The sequence below is a fragment of the Hyperolius riggenbachi genome, chromosome 9 (assembly GCF_040937935.1).
Source record: "Hyperolius riggenbachi isolate aHypRig1 chromosome 9, aHypRig1.pri, whole genome shotgun sequence".
Classification (NCBI taxonomy): domain Eukaryota; kingdom Metazoa; phylum Chordata; class Amphibia; order Anura; family Hyperoliidae; genus Hyperolius; species Hyperolius riggenbachi.
The window spans coordinates 227,959,886-227,981,693 of NC_090654.1; the positions used below are offsets into that span (position 1 = coordinate 227,959,886).

General features: G+C 43.8%; 1 protein-coding gene across 5 annotated transcripts in view; it reads left to right on the plus strand.

The window, feature by feature from the left end:
* Nucleotides 1-21,808, plus strand: part of SIPA1L1 (signal induced proliferation associated 1 like 1) — a 370,713-nt gene that overhangs the window by 314,566 nt on the left and 34,339 nt on the right. For 4 of the 5 annotated variants that reach the window (XM_068254095.1, XM_068254094.1, XM_068254096.1 and 1 more), the window contains 4 exons: nucleotides 12,142-12,260; nucleotides 16,497-16,936; nucleotides 20,739-20,978; nucleotides 21,412-21,571. In XM_068254095.1, coding sequence (XP_068110196.1) covers nucleotides 12,142-12,260; nucleotides 16,497-16,936; nucleotides 20,739-20,978; nucleotides 21,412-21,571 — 959 coding nt within the window. The remainder of the gene's footprint in view (nucleotides 1-12,141; nucleotides 12,261-16,496; nucleotides 16,937-20,738; nucleotides 20,979-21,411; nucleotides 21,572-21,808) is intronic. The other variant, XM_068254098.1, reaches the window with a different exon arrangement.

A 21,808-nucleotide genomic window follows, 5' to 3' on the forward strand; every position in this document is an offset into this window, starting at 1 on the left:
GGCGAGGGCCACAAAATATTGTATCGAGGGCCACAAATGGCCCGCGGGCCGCGAGTTTGAGACCCCTGCTCTACACAGTCTAGTCTATTGAGCTGAACTCACCATCAGATAAAAATCTTTGCAAGATGCTGTACACATTCAACAGATCAGTACCTGCAAAAGATCAGTTCCTGCTAAAAATCTGTTCTTGCAAAATGCATAGTATATGATATCTGCAGATCTCATACACACCTTGTTTAAAGCTAGCCATACACTGGTCGATCGCCACCAGATCGACCAGCAGATAGATCCCTCTGTGATCTAATCTGATCAAAGAGGGATCTACTGGCTGCCTACACTGCAAACAGATTTTAAATCGATTTCACTATGAAATCGAATCACAATCTGTGGAGCTGCCACCGCCCCCTGCATACATTACCTCATCCAGCCGATGCGATTCCCCACGGTCTCCGCTGTCTCTTCTCCGCTCTGGGCTTCAACTTCACTTTACTTCCTGTCGGGGGAAGTTTAAACAGTAGAGGGCGCCCTACTGTTTAAACTTCCCCTGACAGGAAGTAAGTGAAGCCAGCCGGAGCCCAGTGCGGAGAAGGGACCGCGGGGACACGCGCCGGCAGAACAGGTAATGTATTGACGCTAGCGTCGGTCGTCGGACATTCGAACGCCGCTATCGACGCACTCCCGGCCCGCCGGCCATCGAGCCAAATTTTCCGCACGGGCGGATCGATGGGATCGATCAATTTCGGACGGAAATCAGTCAATCGGTCAGCATTTGTGTATCGATTTCACAGCAGATTCGATCAGTGATCGAATCTGCTGTCTGCGGGAAATTGAGTAAGTGTATGGGCACGTTAACAGACTTTCATCTGCAGATCAAACAATCCTCTGCAGATCCGAAGATCCATACTGGTGGATCTGATCTGCAGATGATTGTCCGTTAAACAAGGTGTGTATGAGATCTGCAGATATCATAGACTCTGAATTTGCATTTTGCAGGAATGGATTTTTTGCAGGAACTGATCTTTTGCAGGTACTGATCTGTTGCATGTGTACAGCATCTTTGTGTGCAGCATCTTGCAAAGATTTTTATCTGATGGGGAGTTCAGCTCAATAGAATACTGTGTAGGGTATGCTCTCATACTAGTGTACATGAAAGGGGGTAAAATTGGTCTGTGATCTTGCCTTTTCCAAAGACTCTTATCTCAAGTGTGTATGTAGCATTAGTTTAGCACTGATACTTGATATTACTTGAAGAGCAAATGTAATTCTAACTTTAAAGTGGTATGAATCTCAGCATTTATTTGCTTTAAAATCTTATTTACAGCATAAAAGCTACTACCACTAAACAAAAAAGAAATTGTAGCAGAACAGCATTCAAACAGTTAAACAGCACTTTCTTCTTCAGTGGGGAGCTCCTTGCTTTGTGGAAAGCTTCTGGCCATCCGAAGAGGTGATAGCATTATCTTTTGTTTACATTCCTTTGTCGGAAGCTAAGCTGCAGAAGTCGCGGCTTAGCTTCCGATTGGAGGAAGCTTACAGAGGCGGGGAGCAAGGGGACACAGGCGGGGGAGCCATGCTGATTGACAATATGCAGGTAAACAAGGCAAACGACAAGTAGATTGTCGCTAGCCTGGCGCTATTTTTAAGGGGGGGGGGGGGACAGCAGAGCCCGGAGGGGATTGGAGGCGGCAATAGAAGGACACAGAAGCATGTCATTGTGCACAGAACATGCCTTTGTGTCCTATTAAGATTTTAAAAATACACCTTGGGTTCTCTTTAAAGGATATAAATGCTAGAAATGAAGTTCCTTTAATCTTTAAAAAAAAAAAAAAAAAAAAATAGTAGTAGTAGTTTATCCTTACTGGAATTAGTATGCAAAGACTATATCTTAGGCTAAACGCTGCCAGTTGGAAATGCCTAAATCTGCACCAGTAGATGTCTCTGATTGTCCTCCCAAAAGACTGTCTATAAACCACTCTTCTTGCACTTTGCAAGCATTTGGACTTGGGTGCCATGCTCAGTAGATTGACTCTAAAAGTTCCCACTAATGGTACAATCTCCTTCGTCTGATCCGATCATTGCAGTTGATCGGAAACCATCATTAAGGCCCACCAATGAAAGGGGGAAATGATAAACAATCCGATCAGACCAAAAGAATCATTCAGATCAACAAACGATCAATAGAACGGACGTTTGTCGATCTGCACCATTAATGGTACACGATCTAATCGATCATGCGGTCTGTCATTGTGGAAATTAGTTCATTAGTGGCCACCTTTAGTGCAGTTCTTCAGAGGACGCAGTGAAGTAGCGACTGTTAAAAACAAGAATTGTAGTTGTTGCCTATGAGTGACTGCTGCACTCTTACTCCGATATTGCTCTAGTCTTGATAAATCAGACCCCGTTGTTTTACAGTGAGCTCATACAACCCACACTCCAAGACATTTATTTATCATATCTCCATTATTCAGATATAACTGCTGCTGTTTTTTGATTTACTGGCATGTTTGTCTAATAGCATCATGTTGTGTTTTTTATAACTATAGGAAGCATGTAAATATTGTTGCACATATATTTGAACCATAAACATCACGTCCGAGAACAGCTTCTGTAAATTGTCTTTCCAGCTAATTTTCATTTTTGTTAAATTACACAGTTAAGCTGTCAGATGAGGTAAAATATTAGCTGTATAACACAGCAGGAGATCTAGGTCTGCTTTGCCTGAATAGATTCCTGTTGTATTTTTATTAGATTTGCTTTTGTAGCTTTTGCGGTATGAAAGCCGCCCAATCAAGATTATGTGCGCTCTGTTTCTTAGGCATTAATCAGTTTGGCATATGGTAATATATTGTTTTGTTTTCAGTAATATTTTTCTTACACACAAAATCTGTAATCCAAGGCTAAGTAAATCCATGCTGTGTGCTAAAGTGCTCGATTCTATGATTCCACCTGACCAGTTTTTGCCTTCTTGTTTTGGTTTTAGTTCATGTACATAGTATTATGGGTTGAGGGTATTGAGGCTACATGTAAGGTTCCTCTTTGTCCTGAATTCTTAAACTTCTAAAGGGTTAAAAAAAAACATCAAAAATTTGAGGGCAAGCAAAACCTGAAAGGTAAATCTCCTGATCCTGGATGGAAATCTAAAACTCAGACAGCAGGTATCAGCTGTCGTCAAGTTTTCCTTCTTCCACCTAAGAAATATAGCAAAAATCAAACACCTTATCCCAGCTGAAGACCTACCTGCCCTGGTTCATGCATTTGTATCGTCCCGCCTAGACTACTGCAACGCCCTGTTCATCGGATCTACAGATAAAGGTTCTGCTCCCCTAATGCTGGATACACATGGTGCGTTCGCGCACTCGATTTTCCCGTCGATTCGTTTATTTCCAACATGTCCGATTTGGATTTCGATGGATCGTTAGTTCGATTCGCATGCAAAGTATGCCGAATCGACCTAACGATCCATCGAAATCCAAATCGGACATGTTGGAAATAAACGAATCGACGGGAATCGATGGGAAAATCGAGTGCGCGAACGCACCGTGTGTATCCAGCATTACAGCTAGTACAGAATGCTGCAGCCAGACTCCTAGCCAATGCCCCCCGCAGCTCACACATCACCCCAGTACTGCAAACTCTTCACTGGTTGCCAGTAAAATGGAGAATCAATTTTTAAGATCTGCCTGATGACCTTCAAGGCTCTAAACCACTTGGGACCCAAATACATAGCGGATCTATTGGAACTTTATGCCCCTCCACGCACTCTCCGCTCTGCCAACAAAATGAAGCTGGTTATTCCCAGGATACACCTAACATTTGATGCCCGGGCCTTTTCCTATGCAGCCCCTACTCTATGGAACTCGCTTCCACAATCAGTACGAGAGGCTCCTTCTCTGGACAGCTTTAAAGAGACTCTGTAACATTAAAAAGATCCCCTGGGGGGTACTCACCTCGGGTGGGGGAAGCCTCCGGATCCTAATGAGGCTTCCCACGCCGTCCTCTGTCCCACGGGGGCCTCGCCGCAGCCCTCCGAACAGCCGGCGACTGTGCCGACTGTCAGTTCAATATTTACCTTTGCTGGCTCCAGCGGGGGCGCTGTGGCGGCTTTCCGTTCCGAACTACACGGAAATACCCGATCTCATTCGGGTCCGCTCTACTGCGCAGGCGCAGGAAACTTGCGCCTGCGCAGTAGAGCAGATCCGACGGCGATCGGGTATTTCCGTGTAGTTCGGAGCCGACAGCCGTCAGAGCGCCTGCGCAGGAGCCAGGGAGGTAAATATTGACGTCACCCCTGCACGGACTCCACGGAGGGCTGCAGCGAGACCCCTGACGGATGGAGGACGGCGTGGGAAGCCTCATTAGGATCCGGAGGCTTCCCCCACCCGAGGTGAGTACCCCCCAGGGGATCTTTTCATGTTACAGATCCTCTTTAAAAAAAAAAAAAAAAAAAAAAGGCTAAAAACTCACCTCTTTTCCCTAGCCTTTGGGACTGCATAATGCAGGGTCACAGCGCTTTGAGTCCCCAGGGAGAAAAGCGCTATAAAAATATTATTGTTATTGTTACCAAGAGACCAAAATGAGAAGTAGATTCTATGAAAAAACTTATGGTATATTCCCAGCATAATGTATGAGTAAACATTGAGACTTAAAGAGAAACTGAGATGACTAAAAAAAAAGATAAATTCATCCAGCCCTCTTTGACCTGATCCATCCCTCAATGTCCCCCGCCACCTGCATCCTCCGTTATGTCTCCTGGTAACTTTGGGGGGTCAGAGCTTACTGCGCATGCGCCGTGTGGTCACGTGATCACCCCACCGTGGTCTCATTACTGGGAGTGTTCTTTTCCTGCGAAGTACTACGTTACACTCATGGCCATTGGAGCGTTTGCAGCTGCACTGCACCTCCACCGACTACCCCTGCCTAGTCGGAGTTGCCGGGAGCAATAACAGAGGATGCAGGAGGCAGAAGAGGACTGTGAGGGAGCGATCAGGCCGATGGGGGCTGGAGGAAGCCTCAGGCATGTATACATTTATTTTTATTAGTCATCTCAGGTACACTTTAAATCCAAAGTGTGCAGGGGGCTTTACAGATTCTGTTCTTCTCTATGCTTTTATTTAGAAGCATCACTGCTGAAGACGGCCACCTAGCCTCAGACGTGGAGCTGCACTCTGATTATCACAATGTTACTAAGGGAACTAAACCTTGCAAAGGTCCAAAAATTAAAACAAAACAAAAAGAAAAACGCTGTGTAAGCTGGTTGTATAAGCGTGCACGTCTTTAAACTAATACCTTGTTGAAGCACATAATGTAGTGTTAAAGAGAAACCATAATCAAGAATTGAAGTTTATTCCAATCAGTAGCTGATACCCCCTTTCCCATGAGAAATCTATTCCTTTTCTCAAACGGATCATCAGGGGGCTCCGTATGGATGATTTTGTGGTGAAACCCCTCCCACAGTGTGATGTCAGCGCCTCACAGCACTTAAAGAGTAATTGTTAGCCAAAAAAAAATCAAATTTAAATCTCTATTGTAATGTGTTAAATAGTTTGCAAGGGAGCCAAAAAGGCAATGCTGAAGTTAAAAAGCAATCTAATTTATTTGGTGTCTGAATATCATTCAGCCTTTTCCCCAAGCTCCTAAGGAGGACGCAAGGCCGCATAACAGATACTGCAGAGCATGCCCATGTCTGCCCGACCCCCTCTCCCCCCCAGGACCAGGTGCCGATGTCTGCCCGACCCCCTCTCCCCCCCCCCAGGACCAGGTGCCGATGTCTGCCCCCCCACCCCCGAGAGCTGATGTCTGTCCGACCCCGGGTCGGGCAGACATGGGCATGCTCTGCAGTATCTGTTATGAGGCCTTGCGTCCTCCTTAGGAGCTTGGGGAAAAGACTGAATGATATTCAGACAACAAAATTAGATTGCTTTTTTACTTCAGCATTGCCTTTTTGGCTCCCTTGCAAACTATTTAACACATTACAATAGAGATTTAAATTTGATTTTTTTGGCTAACAATTACTCTTTAACCTCCTTGCCCGGTTATCCCGAGCTCAGCTCGGGGTAACCTGCGCAGGAGGATTTCTCAGGCCCCGCTGGGCCGATTTGCATAATTTTTTTTTTTTGTTACAAGCAGCTAGCACTTTGCTAGCTGCTTGTAACTTCCGATCGCCGCCGCTCGCCGCGCCGAGAAGCCCCCAACCCCCCCCCCCCCCCACCCAGACCCCTGTGAAGCCTGGCCAATCAGGGCCAGGCAGCGCTGAGTGGTGGATCGGGATTCCCTATGATGTCACCCCCCCCAGTCGCCCTGGGCTCGCTACATGATTTTAAAAAAAATAAAAAAAACAGTGCTGCGCTGCCTCCTTGTCGGGGGAATTAGACTTTATCCCAATCAGTAGCTGATACCCCCTTTTACATGAGAAATCTATTCCTTTTCACAGACCGACCATCAGGGGGCGCTGTATGGCTGATATTGTGGTGAAACACATAAAGAAATTCTGAGTACATATTCTTGGCAGTTTCCTGTCTGTGAACCTTGCTGCATTGTGGGAAATGGCTGTTTACAGCTGTTTCCAACTGCCCAAAAAACATGCAGCAGCTACATCACCTGTCAACAGTAAAAATCAACAGTAAAAATGGTACCATGTAATGTCAGAATGCAAATCAGGGATTTAAAAGATTTTACAATGGGCAAGCACTGACTAAATCATTTATACATAATTATTGTAAAAATGAAGCACTTTTTTATTACATTATTTTCACTGGAGTTCCTTTTTAAGGTACTGAAATCACACTGTGGGAGCCTTGTTGCATTGTGGGAAATAACAGCAGTTTACAACTGCCAAAAAAGCTTGCAGCATCTCCTTCCAGTGACATCACCTGCCAGCAGTAAAAATGTCACCAAGTGATGTCTGAATGTAAATCAGGGAGAGGAAAGATACAGTGAGCAAACACTGACTAAATCATTACATTATTTATCGCTAAATTATTTTCACTGGAGTTGCTCTTTAAGTCCATCATTATAGCACATCTTCACTTGTGTGCCACGTTCTTCTGGTTGCGTCAGACTTTCTGTTGGATTTAGTTCTGGGGGCTATGCCTTTCTGAATCTTTAATTTGCTTTTGGCAAAAGCCATTCTTTTGTTGATGTGGATGTTTGCTTGGGATCAATTGTGTTGAAGGCTGAAATAAAGGGGATGTATTTGGAACTGTTTAATATTCTTACCTTGACTAAGGCCCAGTTCCAGCTGTAGAAAATTAACCCCAAAACATGATTCTGTCACCACCATGCTTCGCCGTTGGTATGGTGGGGTTTTTTTTTTGCGCTAAATGTACTTTTTGAAATTGTGGCCAAAAATTGCAACCATAATCTTATCAGAACCGCATGCTTTTGGAGAGACTTTCATTTTTTTTTTTTTTTATTTATTTTTTTTTGCAAGTTTTAAGCCCAGTGCAGAGCTGTCCCATTAACTAATTGACTGGGACTGTGGAGCAAGGCAGGGGATTTTCATTTTTTGAGAATGCACAGCCACCTGCGTCTGCAACACATCAGTGTGCCCAGGTCCTATGTAATTTTTTTGGAGAAAATATGGGTATCATGTAAAATAAATGTGTTAATGACTAATAATTTTAGAACATACTGTAAAACCTAAATAACTGTGCCAATATTGTTATAACAAATTATCCAGAACAGTGAAATCTAAAATTTTGTGACATTATGGTTTCCTACTAAGCGATCATCAGAAAGTTAGATCCGCTTTATGAAATGCTGAGTTGCTTAGTAACACAAGAGTCTGCTTTGCCCATTTCTGGATTGTGGAGCCATCTGTTCCCATACTGTATGTGCACATTTCAGCATGGCAAACCAGCAATTAAACTGCTCCGCAATTTCTTAGAGGGACAGAACGTGTGTATGAGAGTATTTTTTTTCCTCTACAGCAGATGTTTTGTTCTGTCGAGATGGTAACAGTGAATTCATTTCTAGGACCTCATTTCTCTTCCAGTAATTTTATTTTGCTTGTAATTCTAAAAGAACACTTCAGTTTAATGGTTCTTAGCACAGTTCAGATATATTTTTAGATAGAGAAATGGAAGATCCTTGTGAGCAAAAGGCAATGTGCAATGTCAGGTGGAGAACTTTATACGCATTTCTGATTTAATACATGTGGATATATCAAAAATGTATCATTTTTGAATCGTACATCAAGATTAAGTTGATTTAAAGAATCAAAAAGAACACTTAAAAATGACTTTAAAATCCACTTTTAATCAAAAGGAAAATAAAAATGCCATTTCCTCCTATTAAAAAAGTACACCCTTGTCTGTATTACCGGTTATGGTGATTTGTCCCAAAAATAGGTTCAAGTGGGTATTTCTTATAAATATAAAAAAATACTACACAGATATTATAGATTGAAGATATGCTGGTGCACTTTTTATATACAGTACACATAAAAAATCCAAATTATAAACGTAAGCTCTGTGCTTAGAATCTGAATCCACTTTGTTCTAAAACTACGATCACAGTTCCACAAGCAGGCAGTGCGTTTCCAACACAGGTTTCTCAGCAGATATACGACCAAATGGACCACTTCGGTAAGACAACACACCACCACACCCCAGGCAGTGGGCACTTGCCGTTGAAATTGACCCTCGATTAGATGGGTCAACAGCGCTTGTGGGGTCATCTGGCTGCCCCTCTGCGCACCGGCGTACCTACCGGGGATGCGACCCCCTCAGCTGCAGGGGGGCCCGGGGCTGCTCTGGGGCCCGCTCACTGTTCGTGGGGGGAGCGCTGCTCTGGACCCCCCAGCAAGGTGCTCAACTGGCCGCAGCGTCTAATAGACGCTGCGCCAGTTCATTCCCCGCAGCCCCGCTCCAGTAGCCTGCATAGTCTCCGGCAGGCAGAGCAGGGCTACGGCAAGATGGCCGCCGAAGAAGCCCTACACTGGAGACTATTTGTGTCTCTAGTACAGGGCTTCGGCAGCCATCTTGCCGTAGCCCTGCACACTGCCTGTCAGCGCGGGAGATGTGCTTGCTGCAGGAGGACTCGGGGAGCTGCGAGCCAGATGTCGGGAGAGGAGAAGACTTCTGTCAGGTAAGTGAATTGTCTTTTTTTTCACAGGTGCATTTTTTTTTCTAGTGTCTGCTGCCTACATTGTGATTTTCAGGTGTCTGCTGCACACATTATGATTTTCTGGTGTCTGCTGCCCACATTACGATTTTCAGGTGTCTGCTGCCCACATTACGATTTTCAGGTGTCTGCTGCCCACATTGCGATTTTCTGGTGTCTGCTGCCCACATTACGATTTTCAGGTGTCTGCTGCCCACATTGCGATTTTCTGGTCACTGCTGCCCACATTGCGATTTTCAGGTGTCTGCTGCCCACATTGCGATTTTCAGGTGACTGCTGCCCACATTACGATTTTCAGGTGTCTGCTGCCCACATTGCGATTTTCAGGTGACTGCTGCCCACATTGCGATTTTCAGGTGTCTGCTGCCCACATTGCGATTTTCAGGTGACTGCTGCCCACATTGCGATTTTCAGGTGTCTGCTGCCCACATTGCGATTTTCAGGTGTCTGCTGCCCACATTGCGATTTTCAGGTGACTGCTGCCCACATTACGATTTTCAGGTGTCTGCTGCCCACATTGCGATTTTCTGGTGTCTGCTGCCCACATTACGATTTTCAGGTGTCTGCTGCCCACATTACGATTTTCAGGTGAATGCTGCCCACATTACGATTTTCTGGTGTCTGCTGCCCACATTGCGATTTTCTGGTGACTGCTGCCCACATTGCGATTTTCTGGTGTCTGCTGCCCACATTACGATTTTCATGTCACTGCTGCCCACATTGCGATTTTCTGGTGACTGCTGCCCACATTAGGATTTCCTGGTGTCTGCTGCCCACATTACGATTTTCTGGTCACTGCTGCCCACATTGCGATTTTCTGGTGTCTGCTGCCCACATTGCGATTTTCTGGTGTCTGCTGCCCACATTACGATTTTCAGGTGTCTGCTGCCCACATTACGATTTTCAGGTGTCTGCTGCCCACATTACGATTTTCAGGTGTCTGCTGCCCATATTATGATTTTCTGGTGTCTGCTGCCCACATTACGATTTTCAGGTGCCTGCTGCCCACATTACGATTTTCAAGTGTCTGCTGCCCACATTATGATTTTCTGGTGTCTGCTGCCCACATTGCGATTTTCTGGTGTCTGCTGCCCACATTGCGATTTTCTGGTGTCTGCTGCCCACATTGCGATTTTCTGGTGTCTGCTGCCCACATTACGATTTTCTGGTGTCTGCTGCCCACATTGTGATTTTCAGGTGTCTGCTGCCCACATTACGATTTTCTGGTCACTGCTGTCCACATTGCGATTTTCTGGTCACTGCTGCCCACATTGCGATTTTCAGGTGTCTGCTGCCCACATTACGATTTTCTGGTGAACACTGCCCACGTTACGATTGTCTGGTGAATGCTGTCCATGTTACAATTTTCTGGTGAACGCTGCCCACATTACGATTTTCTGGTGAACTCTGCCCACATTACGATTTTCTGTCCCACATTACGATATTCTGGTGAACGCTGCCCACATTACGATTGTCTGGTGAATGCTGTCCACGTTACAATTTTCTGGTGACTGCTGCTCACGTTACGATTTTCTGGTGACTGGTGCCCACATTACGATTTTCTGGCGAACTCTGCCTACATTACGATTTTCTGGTGAACTCTGCCCACATTATGATTTTCTAAAGGCCCACATTACGATTTTCTGGTGAACTCTGCCCACATTACGATTTTGTGGCCCACATTACGATTGTCTGGTAAAATGCTGCCCACTTTACAATTAATTTACAGTGAAACGCTGCCCCATTACGATTATTTGGCACCTATGGGGGGGGGGCCCATCCAAATATTCGCAGGGGGCCCCAGTGATTTCTAGTTATGCCCCCTGCCTCTGCGGTTGGCTTTGGTCCCATTGACCCACCTATTCAAATTACTTGGATCTCTCCCAAGTCCTCTATAACAATCTAATACTTTTCACCTGAATCTAAATAACTGATATATATCGATAAATGTAGGGGATGAAATGGCTTTTTCTGCTTGTAAAATTTGTTTGATTGACATAATGACCGAAAAATGGTAAGTGGTGGAAGATGCGTATTCTTTAGTGACATTTTTATTTGTGAAATGAAAGTTAAAAATCTGTTTATTGAAAAAATATCTAAGTGGTATATTTATTCACATGAACTGATTTAGCAAGGACTTTGATGGCAGCTTTTTTTTTTTTTTCAACACGGTTTCGAAGTGCTTCATTGTACAAATATATAATGTGGTTGACTCCCCTTTGCATTATCACAGTAGGCAATGTTTAGCAAGTACTGCTTAGTCGATTGGTCTTTGTTAACCAACACAGATTTACTCACACCAAGGAACCTTGCCTTGGGCTCACAGGGGGCTGCTGGTCAATCCAGAGCAGAATATTAATGCAAAGACTGCAGCAATAATGCACAGCAGGAAGAGCATGCATGATGGGATGTGGATGGATTTCATGTAAAAAAAAAAATAAAAAAAAATTCTTTCTTCCTGCTGTTTAATCCCGTTCTCAATACTGACTAACTTCTGCACACAGACATTTTTTGTTAAAGGGAACCTGAAGTGATAGGTATATGGAGGCTGCCATATATATTTCCTTTTAGACAATAAACACCAGTTGCCTGGCAGTCCTGCTGATCTATTTGGCTGCATTAGTGCCTGAATCACACACATGTGATTATTCATTATTTTTTTTTTGTAAAAGTAAAATGTGTGGCAATTGTCCTTTTTGTATTCATCCTGTGTAAGCATGTGTATAAGCAAGCCCTTAGTGCAGAGATTCTCTTGTGTCCCTGCACAGTTAGGATGAAGCCTGGCTTGTTGCTATGGATATCACTACAATATTGTACAGCGTTTCTCATGTAGCCCTCTTCTAAGTGCCCCCTAGTGTGCCATTTCACGTGCAAGTTTATTGTTGTGTTGTTGAAATTATCTGAAATATTAATGTGGCTTTTGGACGTGTGTTGGCCTTTCTTTGTCTTACATTTTCTTACGCTGATGTTCTGATTAAACAGGAAAAAAACCTTGAAACTGGTCTAATTGTCTTACAGAGCCGACGTGCCACATGCCTGCCGTGTCTAAGGTACATCCTTCCTACCGAGACAGTCCGACGGGAAGACTGATCCGCCAGGATCCCGTGCTTCATCTCTCCCCCCACAAACAGGGACAGGTGCATGCAGATTTTCTTCACTTTTATCATCCTCCTCCTCTTCATTTTTTTTAATTGATCGTGTTATTAGCATTACACTGAACGTGAGCTAGTACGTTAAGAGTGAGTAAACTAACAACATCCTCTTGTGATGAACCGCCTTGTAATTATGAATGAGATGCAAATATTTCCGTATTCATGCATGATTGTCATTTTTTATGCAAATATATGCTGCTTGAAAATAGGCTAATAAATTTAAACCTTGGTGGGACTTGATTGGTCCATTTTCAAACTGCATATTTTTGCATAATAATTTACATAATTCTGCATGAACACATATTTGCATCTCATTGATCAGATTTTGGTTAAACCCTGCTCCTTTCTGTACAATGACCTACCGCAACCAGGCATGGGCTCACGAGTCCAGTATTCAAATGTCTAATGACTGCACCTGTGGCCACAGGCAATGGGGGGTTAACTTACCCAGAAGTCTTCGGTCCCATCTGCGTTTCATTATGCGTCATAGGCATAAGGAAAGTCGCGTTCCAGGATTTACTAATGCCTTCCTCCTTCCGGCTTGTAAGAGGAAGCGCATTAGTGAGTCTTGCAACACAGCTTTCATTACGCCTATGACGTGTAATGAAACGCAGATGAGACCGAAGATTTCTGGGTGAAGTTACCCCGGGGCCTGTAGTCACTAGACATTGCCCCCCCAGCCTGTGGTCACTAGACATTAGACTTCATTTGACTTCTGAATTCATGTCCTTCTGGACTCGTGAGCCCATGCCTGACCACAACTAGAGTTGGTGCTAACATTCGGTATAGTGAATTCAAACACCCAAATGCTTCCTCCTTCCGGTTTCTAATTTGGAAGGAGGAAACATCTGAGTCATGTGAAGTGCAATGTGACACAAGGCGGTGGACTCTTGTTATCCCAGTCTATTCCTTCAGGTGCTGAACAGTGGCATTCAGGAGTATTCGGGTGTTTAAATTCACTTTACTGAATTCAAGCACTAATGACGCTTGCCAAGGTTACAGGGTTATTTTAAAGTATGAACTATCCTCCACAGGGTGTACATCACTCCAGACAGACTATATTCCTTTGACTCAACTAGACCTAACCTATGGTTTCAAGGCTTAGGCCATGTAGGCTCCTTTTCCCACATATGGTAGTTTTGCCCGGTGGTCAAGCGTTATTGGGCACGTATGACTACCCTTATTAATTCCACATTAGGTACTTCCATACCCCCAACCCTTTTCTCCTCTTGGGGATAAACCTCAAAGATGGAAGTTTCCACAACAGATATATTGGCTCAACACATAGCTAAGGCTTCTAGGATCCACATAGCCAGACAATGGCAACAGTCTAGCCCAGGCATGGGCAAACTCGGCCCTCCAGCTTTTACAGGAACTACAAGTCCCACAATTCAGTTGCCTTTATGAGTCATGACTGTGGCTGTCAGACTCCTGCAATGCATTGTGGGACTTGTAGTTCCTTAACAGCTGGAGGTCCAAGTTTGCCCATGCCTGCTCTAGCCTCTCTGTTGATCTCACTGATGTCATAGCCTATACATTAATTTCTGTATGACTTCTGGCCATCTCCAATGATACCCTTGAGGTTTTCATTAAAACTAGTGTTCTTATTGGCCTTAGAACATGTGCTCTCTCTGTGTGACCTACTACTCGAGTCACTTCTGTTTTTTTTCTTGTTACTGTCTCTCTTGATCATTGAAATTACATTTGTTTGTTTCATCTGTATACAGATAGCACTGTCTTGTCCTACTGGGACGTTTTCTCGATTGTTTGTTTTCTGCTAAAATGTTATTAACTTTTTGAAACTAAAGCATGAACTGACATGCCACGATGATGAGATAAACCTGAGGATATGCAATACCAGACCTCCATAGAGTTTGCGGTTTTCACTTTTTTAGTTTTTTTTTTTTTTTTTCATTCCAAACGTTAATAGACCCCAGTGTGTTTCCAACTTTTTTTTTTTTTTTTTTTTTTTTTTAAATGGTGCTTAACATCAGTAGAGGCTGACATTTCCAGATCAACCTCTTGAGAAATTACAATGTGAGCATACCTTTAAACCAGTACATCATGCCACCTTACATTCATATCTTTTAGAAAAAATTGTTACATTGTATAAGTATAACACATTGTTGGCTACTACAAACATGGGTCCGGGACCCAGTTGTGTCCTGGAGCTTACTGAAAACTAACTGCAGACCATAAAACTCTTGCATAGCAGGCAGAGAGACACCTCTGAGTTCAGGGATACAGATTAAAAAAAAGTAAATCCTTCAAGATGTATATATCATATTATTATTATCTGTAGATCGCCAACATATTCCGTACAATGTGCAAAACACAACTATGAGGGGTATAGATACATAAGCAGTTCAAAATACTGTACAATCAGGACAATCTGTGACACAAGTACCAATAAATACAATTTATGTGCAGTTTGAATAACCTCACCAATACGTATAGATGTTCGTTTGATACATTTCACAGAAACTGGAAACAAAAGGGGGAGGCCCTTGCCCTTGTGAGCGTACAATCTAGAGCTTTAAATTCTAGCTATACCAAATCCTAAGCTTGTCTGAAAAGGTGTGTCTTGAGGGTACGTTCAAAAATTACACAGTTGTGCTCATCGGTTTACATTACCCTGGCAGAATTTGATTTGTCACCATTTTTCATAGAATATGAATAATAACACAAAGACTTTTCTCATGGTTGTTTGTTGGCTGAAGCCATTTATTGTGTTTACTCTTTTTAAATCATAATCGCTACACAAATTATCCAGATCAAAAGTTTACATACTGCAGTTCCTAATACCATGCATTGCTCCCATTAACATCAATGACATCTTGGAGTCTTTTGTGGTAATTGTGGATGAGGCTTTTTATCTTCTCAGATGCTTATTGTTCCTGGCCTCCAGTTCCTGTAAATTCTTGGGCTATCTTGCACGAACTGCACATTCTAATGTCGTTCTATAGTGGCTTAATGATACTGGGGTCAGTAGACTGAGATGGCCACTCCAGAGCCTTCACTTTATTTTGCTGTAACCAATGACAGGTCGACTTGGCCTTCTGTTTTGGATACTTGTCATGATGAAATGTCCAAATATGTCCCTTTGTCATCTTCCTGGCTGAGTTCACAACTATGTATCTATATCTATCTCACACATGCACATACTGGTTTTTTTTTTAACTAATTGTTCTTTTCTAAAGTGCTAGTATGACAGATCTACAGCTTTCTATTTTGAGCTCAGGTCTGTTTTAACACCATTCCAGAGAGTGGGCAGAACATTTTGACACTTAATATTTATGGCTCTTGACATTTGGAGACAAAACCAGTTATTCATGAGCAGTGCAGTTTTTTGTTATTGTTACTTTACTTTGTACATTTCATCTGTTTTATTTGAAAGCAATGAACACCTGCATAAGGAAGGAAACCTTTTGTAAAGACAGTTTGATTTCATTAGGATCTCAGGTTTAAACTTGCACATGATCACTCCTTACCTTCTCTAATGACTCTTACTGCCTTTTCTCCACCAGGACAGCATGAGTCGTCAGAAAGGAAGGGTGAGCACTGTTCACGTTAGGCCTCGTTCCCACTATACGCGCTGCCGTACGCATTTCAGTAGTGCTTATGGTGTGCAACACACAAGAATGGTAGAAGTGCATAGACAGCACTTCTACTGTTCCCATTATATGTGCTGCGCATTTTCCGGGAATCGCAGTGCAGACCCATTCACTGTAGTGATTGGGATCAGCAGCGCAGATGGGGTGCGATCATACGCGAGCGTTCTGATAACATGGCCATCTGTGCTAATTGATGTGAACGAGGCTTAAGTCAACAAGTACAGCTGTGGTTCAATTCCAAATCCTATCTTTGTACAAGCTAAGTTAATATAAACCCATTTGGTACATCTAACTTTTAATTAAGGACAGAACAGTGGACATGTCCCAATTTTTAAATTCAAACAAGCTCACTGTAGAGATTCTATGTTCTTTGTGGGTACTCAAGTCCCCCCCCCCCCAAAAAAAAGAGGGGGTTATAATTACTGATTGGTCACTGGCGTTCACCCAAAATTGGGCCTTAACTGACAGAGCTATTGGAATGTGAGCTCTTCTGAGTGAAAGTGAAATTATTTGATGTATAGTACTCTGTGCTAAATGTGTCAACACTGTATAAATGCATAATTTTGTGCAAGTGATGGTTAACATAAATCCTAACTCTATCCTTCAGAGTGACAGCCACTATTCCAGCCACTCCAGCACCAACACTCTGTCCAGCAATGCTTCCAGCGCACACAGTGAAGAGAAGTGGTATGACAGTGGGGACCGGCTCGACTCGGACAGCTTCACCTACATGCAAGGGACTTCTGCGGACAGCGGCATTGACACCACCTCCTATAGCAACAATCATGTCAATTCCGCCCTTCCTGGGGCTTGTGCCACCTCCCCACGCTCTGGACCTGCTAAGGAAAAAGTGCCTCCTCTGTGGCACAGTGTCAGCGATGTGGGGCTAATAACAGATAGGACTTGTGACAGAGACTCTCATGCCATGGATGGGAAAAGGGAATCTCCTGTCACTATGGAGAATCATGCTAAAGTCCCAATAGGCACCAAGCCATTAACAAGGGAAAACAGCGCCTACAGCCTCTGTGATGCTTCATCTCATACCAGGTAGCGGCCAAAGCTCTTCTTGTAATTTATCATTGATTCTTTTCACTCTGATGTGAAAGTAACGGTGGTGGTTTCTTCTGCTCCATCAAATCCTTTCTGCCCCCAGCAAGGGCAAGGTGGGAATTGGTGCTCTGTCATTCTTTATTTCAGGTTTCCACCCTAGACTACCCACTCTGAGAATTACATTTGTATTTATTCCTTAAATTACCATGACATGAAGTTAAATAACGAACAAAGAGATTTCCTAGTAAAAAATTAATTTTAGTACTACGTCTCTAATACCCTGCAATGAGACTCTAACCAATAGTTTATACTTTAGATTGGTTTCAATAGAGTGGTGAAGACCTCAACATATATGCATTTTTGCTACTATCTTTGTTCATGTTTCGGAATGTGTTCCCTTTTTGAGGCCTCTTGCAACTGGGAGACTAACTAAGAAACCAGGTGGCAGTCAAAAATAATACAATCCACCTCAAAACTATTATTCTTACTTTTATTTCTTTATCCATTGGACAAAGCTTATCTCACTTCCTGCTCCTTTCAGTTGGACTGCAAGTGACAGGAAATCTTCCTAGCTAGAACTGAGACAGGTATAAAAATCTGGCAGATACAACATCCCTTCCATACTCTTTCCGAAAGTAAAGAGAAACATTTGGCCTGGATTTCCACATTAATTATGATAAGATGGTATTCAGTAGAGCAGGGCTCTTATATCAACTTATGTAATTCTATTAATCCCCTTCCCCAACTTGAAATGTAAGAGCAATCACAGTGCTGTTTATTGAAATGTAAAAACAAATCTTACTGGAGCCCTGAACTACCTAAAGCAGGGGTCTCAAACTCGCGGCCCGCGGGCCATTTGCGGCCCGCGATACAATATTTTGTGGCCCCAAGGCCCCCGAGCTTGTAGGGGCCCCCAGTGGCTACAAGAGGAAAAAAAATTTTTTCAAATCGGCCTTATAGTTTTTGAGAAAATCGATTTTAAAGTTGCAAAGGAAAAAAATACACATTTAAAAACCCGCCGACTTTAATGGTTAATAGCAAATCCACCTTAAATGCTAGAAACCCTAAATTTGCAGGATATGTTAAGGAGATCATTAGGAATAAGAGGAAAAAACAATTTTTCAAAAAGACCTTATAGTTTTTGAGAAAATCGATTTTAAAGTTTCGAAGGAAAATAGTATACTTTTAAATGCGGTAAATGTCACTTTTAGTAGCAAGCCTAACGGTAGTGTAATTTTACATGTATCAAAAGAAAGAGCAATACATTTCCTGACAGAGTTTCCAGGGGGTCCATACGCAGCCGCAGCGCTTTGGCCAGGTATCGCTATACAGCCGTAATATGGCTGTATGAAGATTCCTGGCATTTTTTCCTATTTTCCCAATTTTTTTTTTTATGTTTAGAGTGGGCGGGCAGAGGCGGCGATCCGCCGCGATTGACGTCAGGAGGGGCAGAGCTGAAGCTGAAAGCTCTGCCCCTTCCAGGAAATGCCGGCGGATTGCCCCCGGGGCAATTTGGGGGCTCTGCAGCCCTCGTTTTGCGGCGGGGACACGTGAACTCCCTTATGCGGCCCAGCCTCATCCTGACTTTGCCTCCTGCGGCCCCCGGGTAAATTGAGTTTGAGACCCCTGACCTAAAGTACTGTTCCCTAGAGGGGGCACCATCTTGTATAATAGCAATATGGAAAGTTTGGGTAGTTAGCGGTAGTTATTTGCATGCTGGAATCCAACCACACAGTACGGATTTAGCAAAGATGATATGTTCTTCATTATGTAGGAGCTGCATCAGCAAGTTGCTATACAATGTTATCACAGTACATTGATTTGTAGTGCATGTTCTAACTTAAAATCACATGTTAAAGGGAAGGTTCAGGGACTATAAAAAAAAAAAAATCCAAATCCACTTACCTGGGGCTTCCCCCAGCCCGTGGCAGGCAGGAGGTGCCCTTGGCGCCGCTCCGCAGGCTCCCGGTGGTCTCCGGTGGCGCGCCTGGCCAGGCCGGCGGCCAGGTCGGGCTTCTTCTGCGCTCCAATCTGCGTCTCACTGGTGCGCGCTGACGTCATCGGACGTCCTCCGGGCTGTACTGCGCAGGCTCAGACATACCGAGCCTGCGCTGTACAGCCCGGAGGACGCCCGATGACATCAGCGCGCACCAGTGAGACGCAGATTGGAGCGCAGAAGAAGCCCGACCTGGCCCGCCGGCCTGGCCAGGTCGGGCGCGCCACCGCAGACCACCGGGAGCCTGCGGAGAGGCACCAAGGGCACCTCCTGCCTGCCACGGGCTAGAGGAAGCCCCAGGTAAGTGGATTTGGATTTATTTATTTTTTTATAGTCCCTGAACCTTCCCTTTAAGTGGGCCTGTTTAAAAGAGCTAGAAGCACATTTTAAGGGCACAGTATTATAGATCTGTAGTGCAACTGGGTCTCGCATCATGTTTATTAATTACAGTACGTCCTAGTTCCAATGACATTGTTGAGGCTGCAGAATTAGCCCTGGAGGCTGAGTGGCTCTGTTTTTTTTTTTCATTGCTGTGTCAAAGTGCTTTTCAGTAGGTTTTTAATGCAGGTTATTACGTTATACTATGGAGAATGAGATTTTAGTAGTGAGCCAAAAGGAACCTAAAATCCCTTGAATGAAAATCCTTGCAAGTACAGCATTGCCTTCTTTGAAGCAAAGATTTGACAGATTAAATTCACATCTTGCCCTGTAACAGCTGTTTGCACGTCATTTTTTTTAAATGGCTCTGTAAAAATTATAGTGTAATTTTATGCTACAAACCAGCAGTTGTGGAAGGTTAGCCTAAAAGGGCACCGACCTATAGGAATGTATTATTTTAATTTTGTGGACTCATGTTGGAAAGGATAATTTGCAAATAGCTGCGGTTTTACAAAGGCAATACTACACTTGGCAATTTTTGAGATTTTAGTAATAGTCAAAGCCTGTCTCAGAGGTTTTAAAGGACAACTGAAGCAAGAGGGATATGGAGGCTGCCATATTTATATCCTTTTAGGCAATACCAGTTGCCTGGCAGTCATGCTAATACTCTCCCTCTAATAGCCTCTAGCTATAGACCCTGAAAAAGCATACATCAGATCAAGTGTTTCTGACATTATCAGATCTGACAAGATTAGCTGCATGCTTGTTTATGATGTTATTCAGACACTACTGCAGCCAAATAGATCAGCAGAGCTGCCAGACAACTGTTGTTGTTTAAAAGGAAATAAATATGGCTGCCTCCATATTCTTCTCACTTTAGGTTCCCTAAAGGGTAGGAACACACTAGGCAGAAACGCTAGCGTTGCAGAAAACGTAAATAATGCAAGTCTTGTCCTTTAAATATGAGCTTGATCTGCTGAGTAAACTCTTTAAAGGGATACTTAAGTCTGGCCAAAAAAATGAGTTTAGCTCACCTGGGGCGTCCCTCAGCCCCCTGCAGCTGTCCGGTGCCCTCGCAGCTCCGCTCTGATGCTCCTGGACCCGCCGGCGACGACTTCCGGTTTCGCCGTCACCGGCCGACAGGCATGGGAACGCGAGTGATTGTTCGCGTTCCCCGCCACAATAGCACCCCCTATGCGACTATTGCGGCCTCCTGGAACTTAGGCGAGGTGAGAGAGCTCCTCCTAAATGATCAGGTACTCTTTGTTCCGCCAGCCTGCATCCAATGAAGGTGCTTTTGATAAACCTTTTGTATTTTTCTATTTTTGTGGCAAACCATGACTCAAATCCTGGATATGGTGTAAATTATCTACAAAGTGGGTGGAAAACAGCAATTAAGATTAGCTTTCTCTCATTCTCCCCCAGCACCATGAGCTCTCGGCACTCAGGAAGTCCCGTTGTTTTCACTAGTGCCAGAAGTTCACCCAAGGAAGAGTCTCACTCTGCCACTTCCCCACAGCTCGCACCTTCTTTCTCCTCTTCCTCCTCCTCCCCTTCTGGTCCTAGGACTTTCTACCCTCGCCAGGGGGCTACCAGCAAGTACCTGATTGGATGGAAAAAACCTGAAGGGACTATAAACTCTGTGGGTTTTATGGATTCAAGAAAGTAAGAGCCCTTTCTGTTCTGTTGTCAAATCGTAAAAAGCAATGTCATGTTGGCTTGGCAAATCCTTCTGAAGTTTTGTACTGTACACATTTGGAGCACCAGTACAAATTTTTGTGCTATTACCAGTCCGCATATCTTTATAGATTTTGTTGCATGTCTTTAAATTTGCAGCTTTGTTTCCTGCCAAAACCCCTTTTATATGTCTCTGTTTGTAACACATAAAAAGAAGGTTGAGTCCAGGTTTCTTCCCTTAACAGGTATTGACGCATGAGTGCTAGGTGGTCATGCTAAAAGTGCATCTTCTGCTTCCTCTGCTTCTTTCATCACTTTTATCAGCTCCTGGTGATAAATAATGCTGCCCATCATCAGTGTGTGTTTTGTTGCGTTTGAGTGTTGCCTTCCTGATTTTCATCTCTGTTTCTTTCAATGAAAGACGGCACCAGATCGATTGCGTAGAGATGCCACCCACCCGGCTTCGAGCGTCGATCAGGGATCTCCAGGCATCCCCGAAGAGGGTGTCTACAGTTCAGGATGAATTGAAGAAGCTCATTGACCTGGAAATTCCACCTCCTGGATCAGAAAAGTCACTAAAGGTAGGTACACACCATGTCAGTCATCTTTTGTTATAGAAAGTATGTGTGTGTGTGTGTGTGGGGGGGGGGGTTGTAAGGGGAGGAGGGGTGCCTTTAAAAGTCCTTTGTAAATACAACCCTCTGTATAATTACACTGTGTGATAGTGATTTTTTTGTAATATAGTAAAAGATGGAGGAAGAGCACCAGTCATCTCACACATTTCTCCAATAACTAAACACACAGGAGAACAACTACAG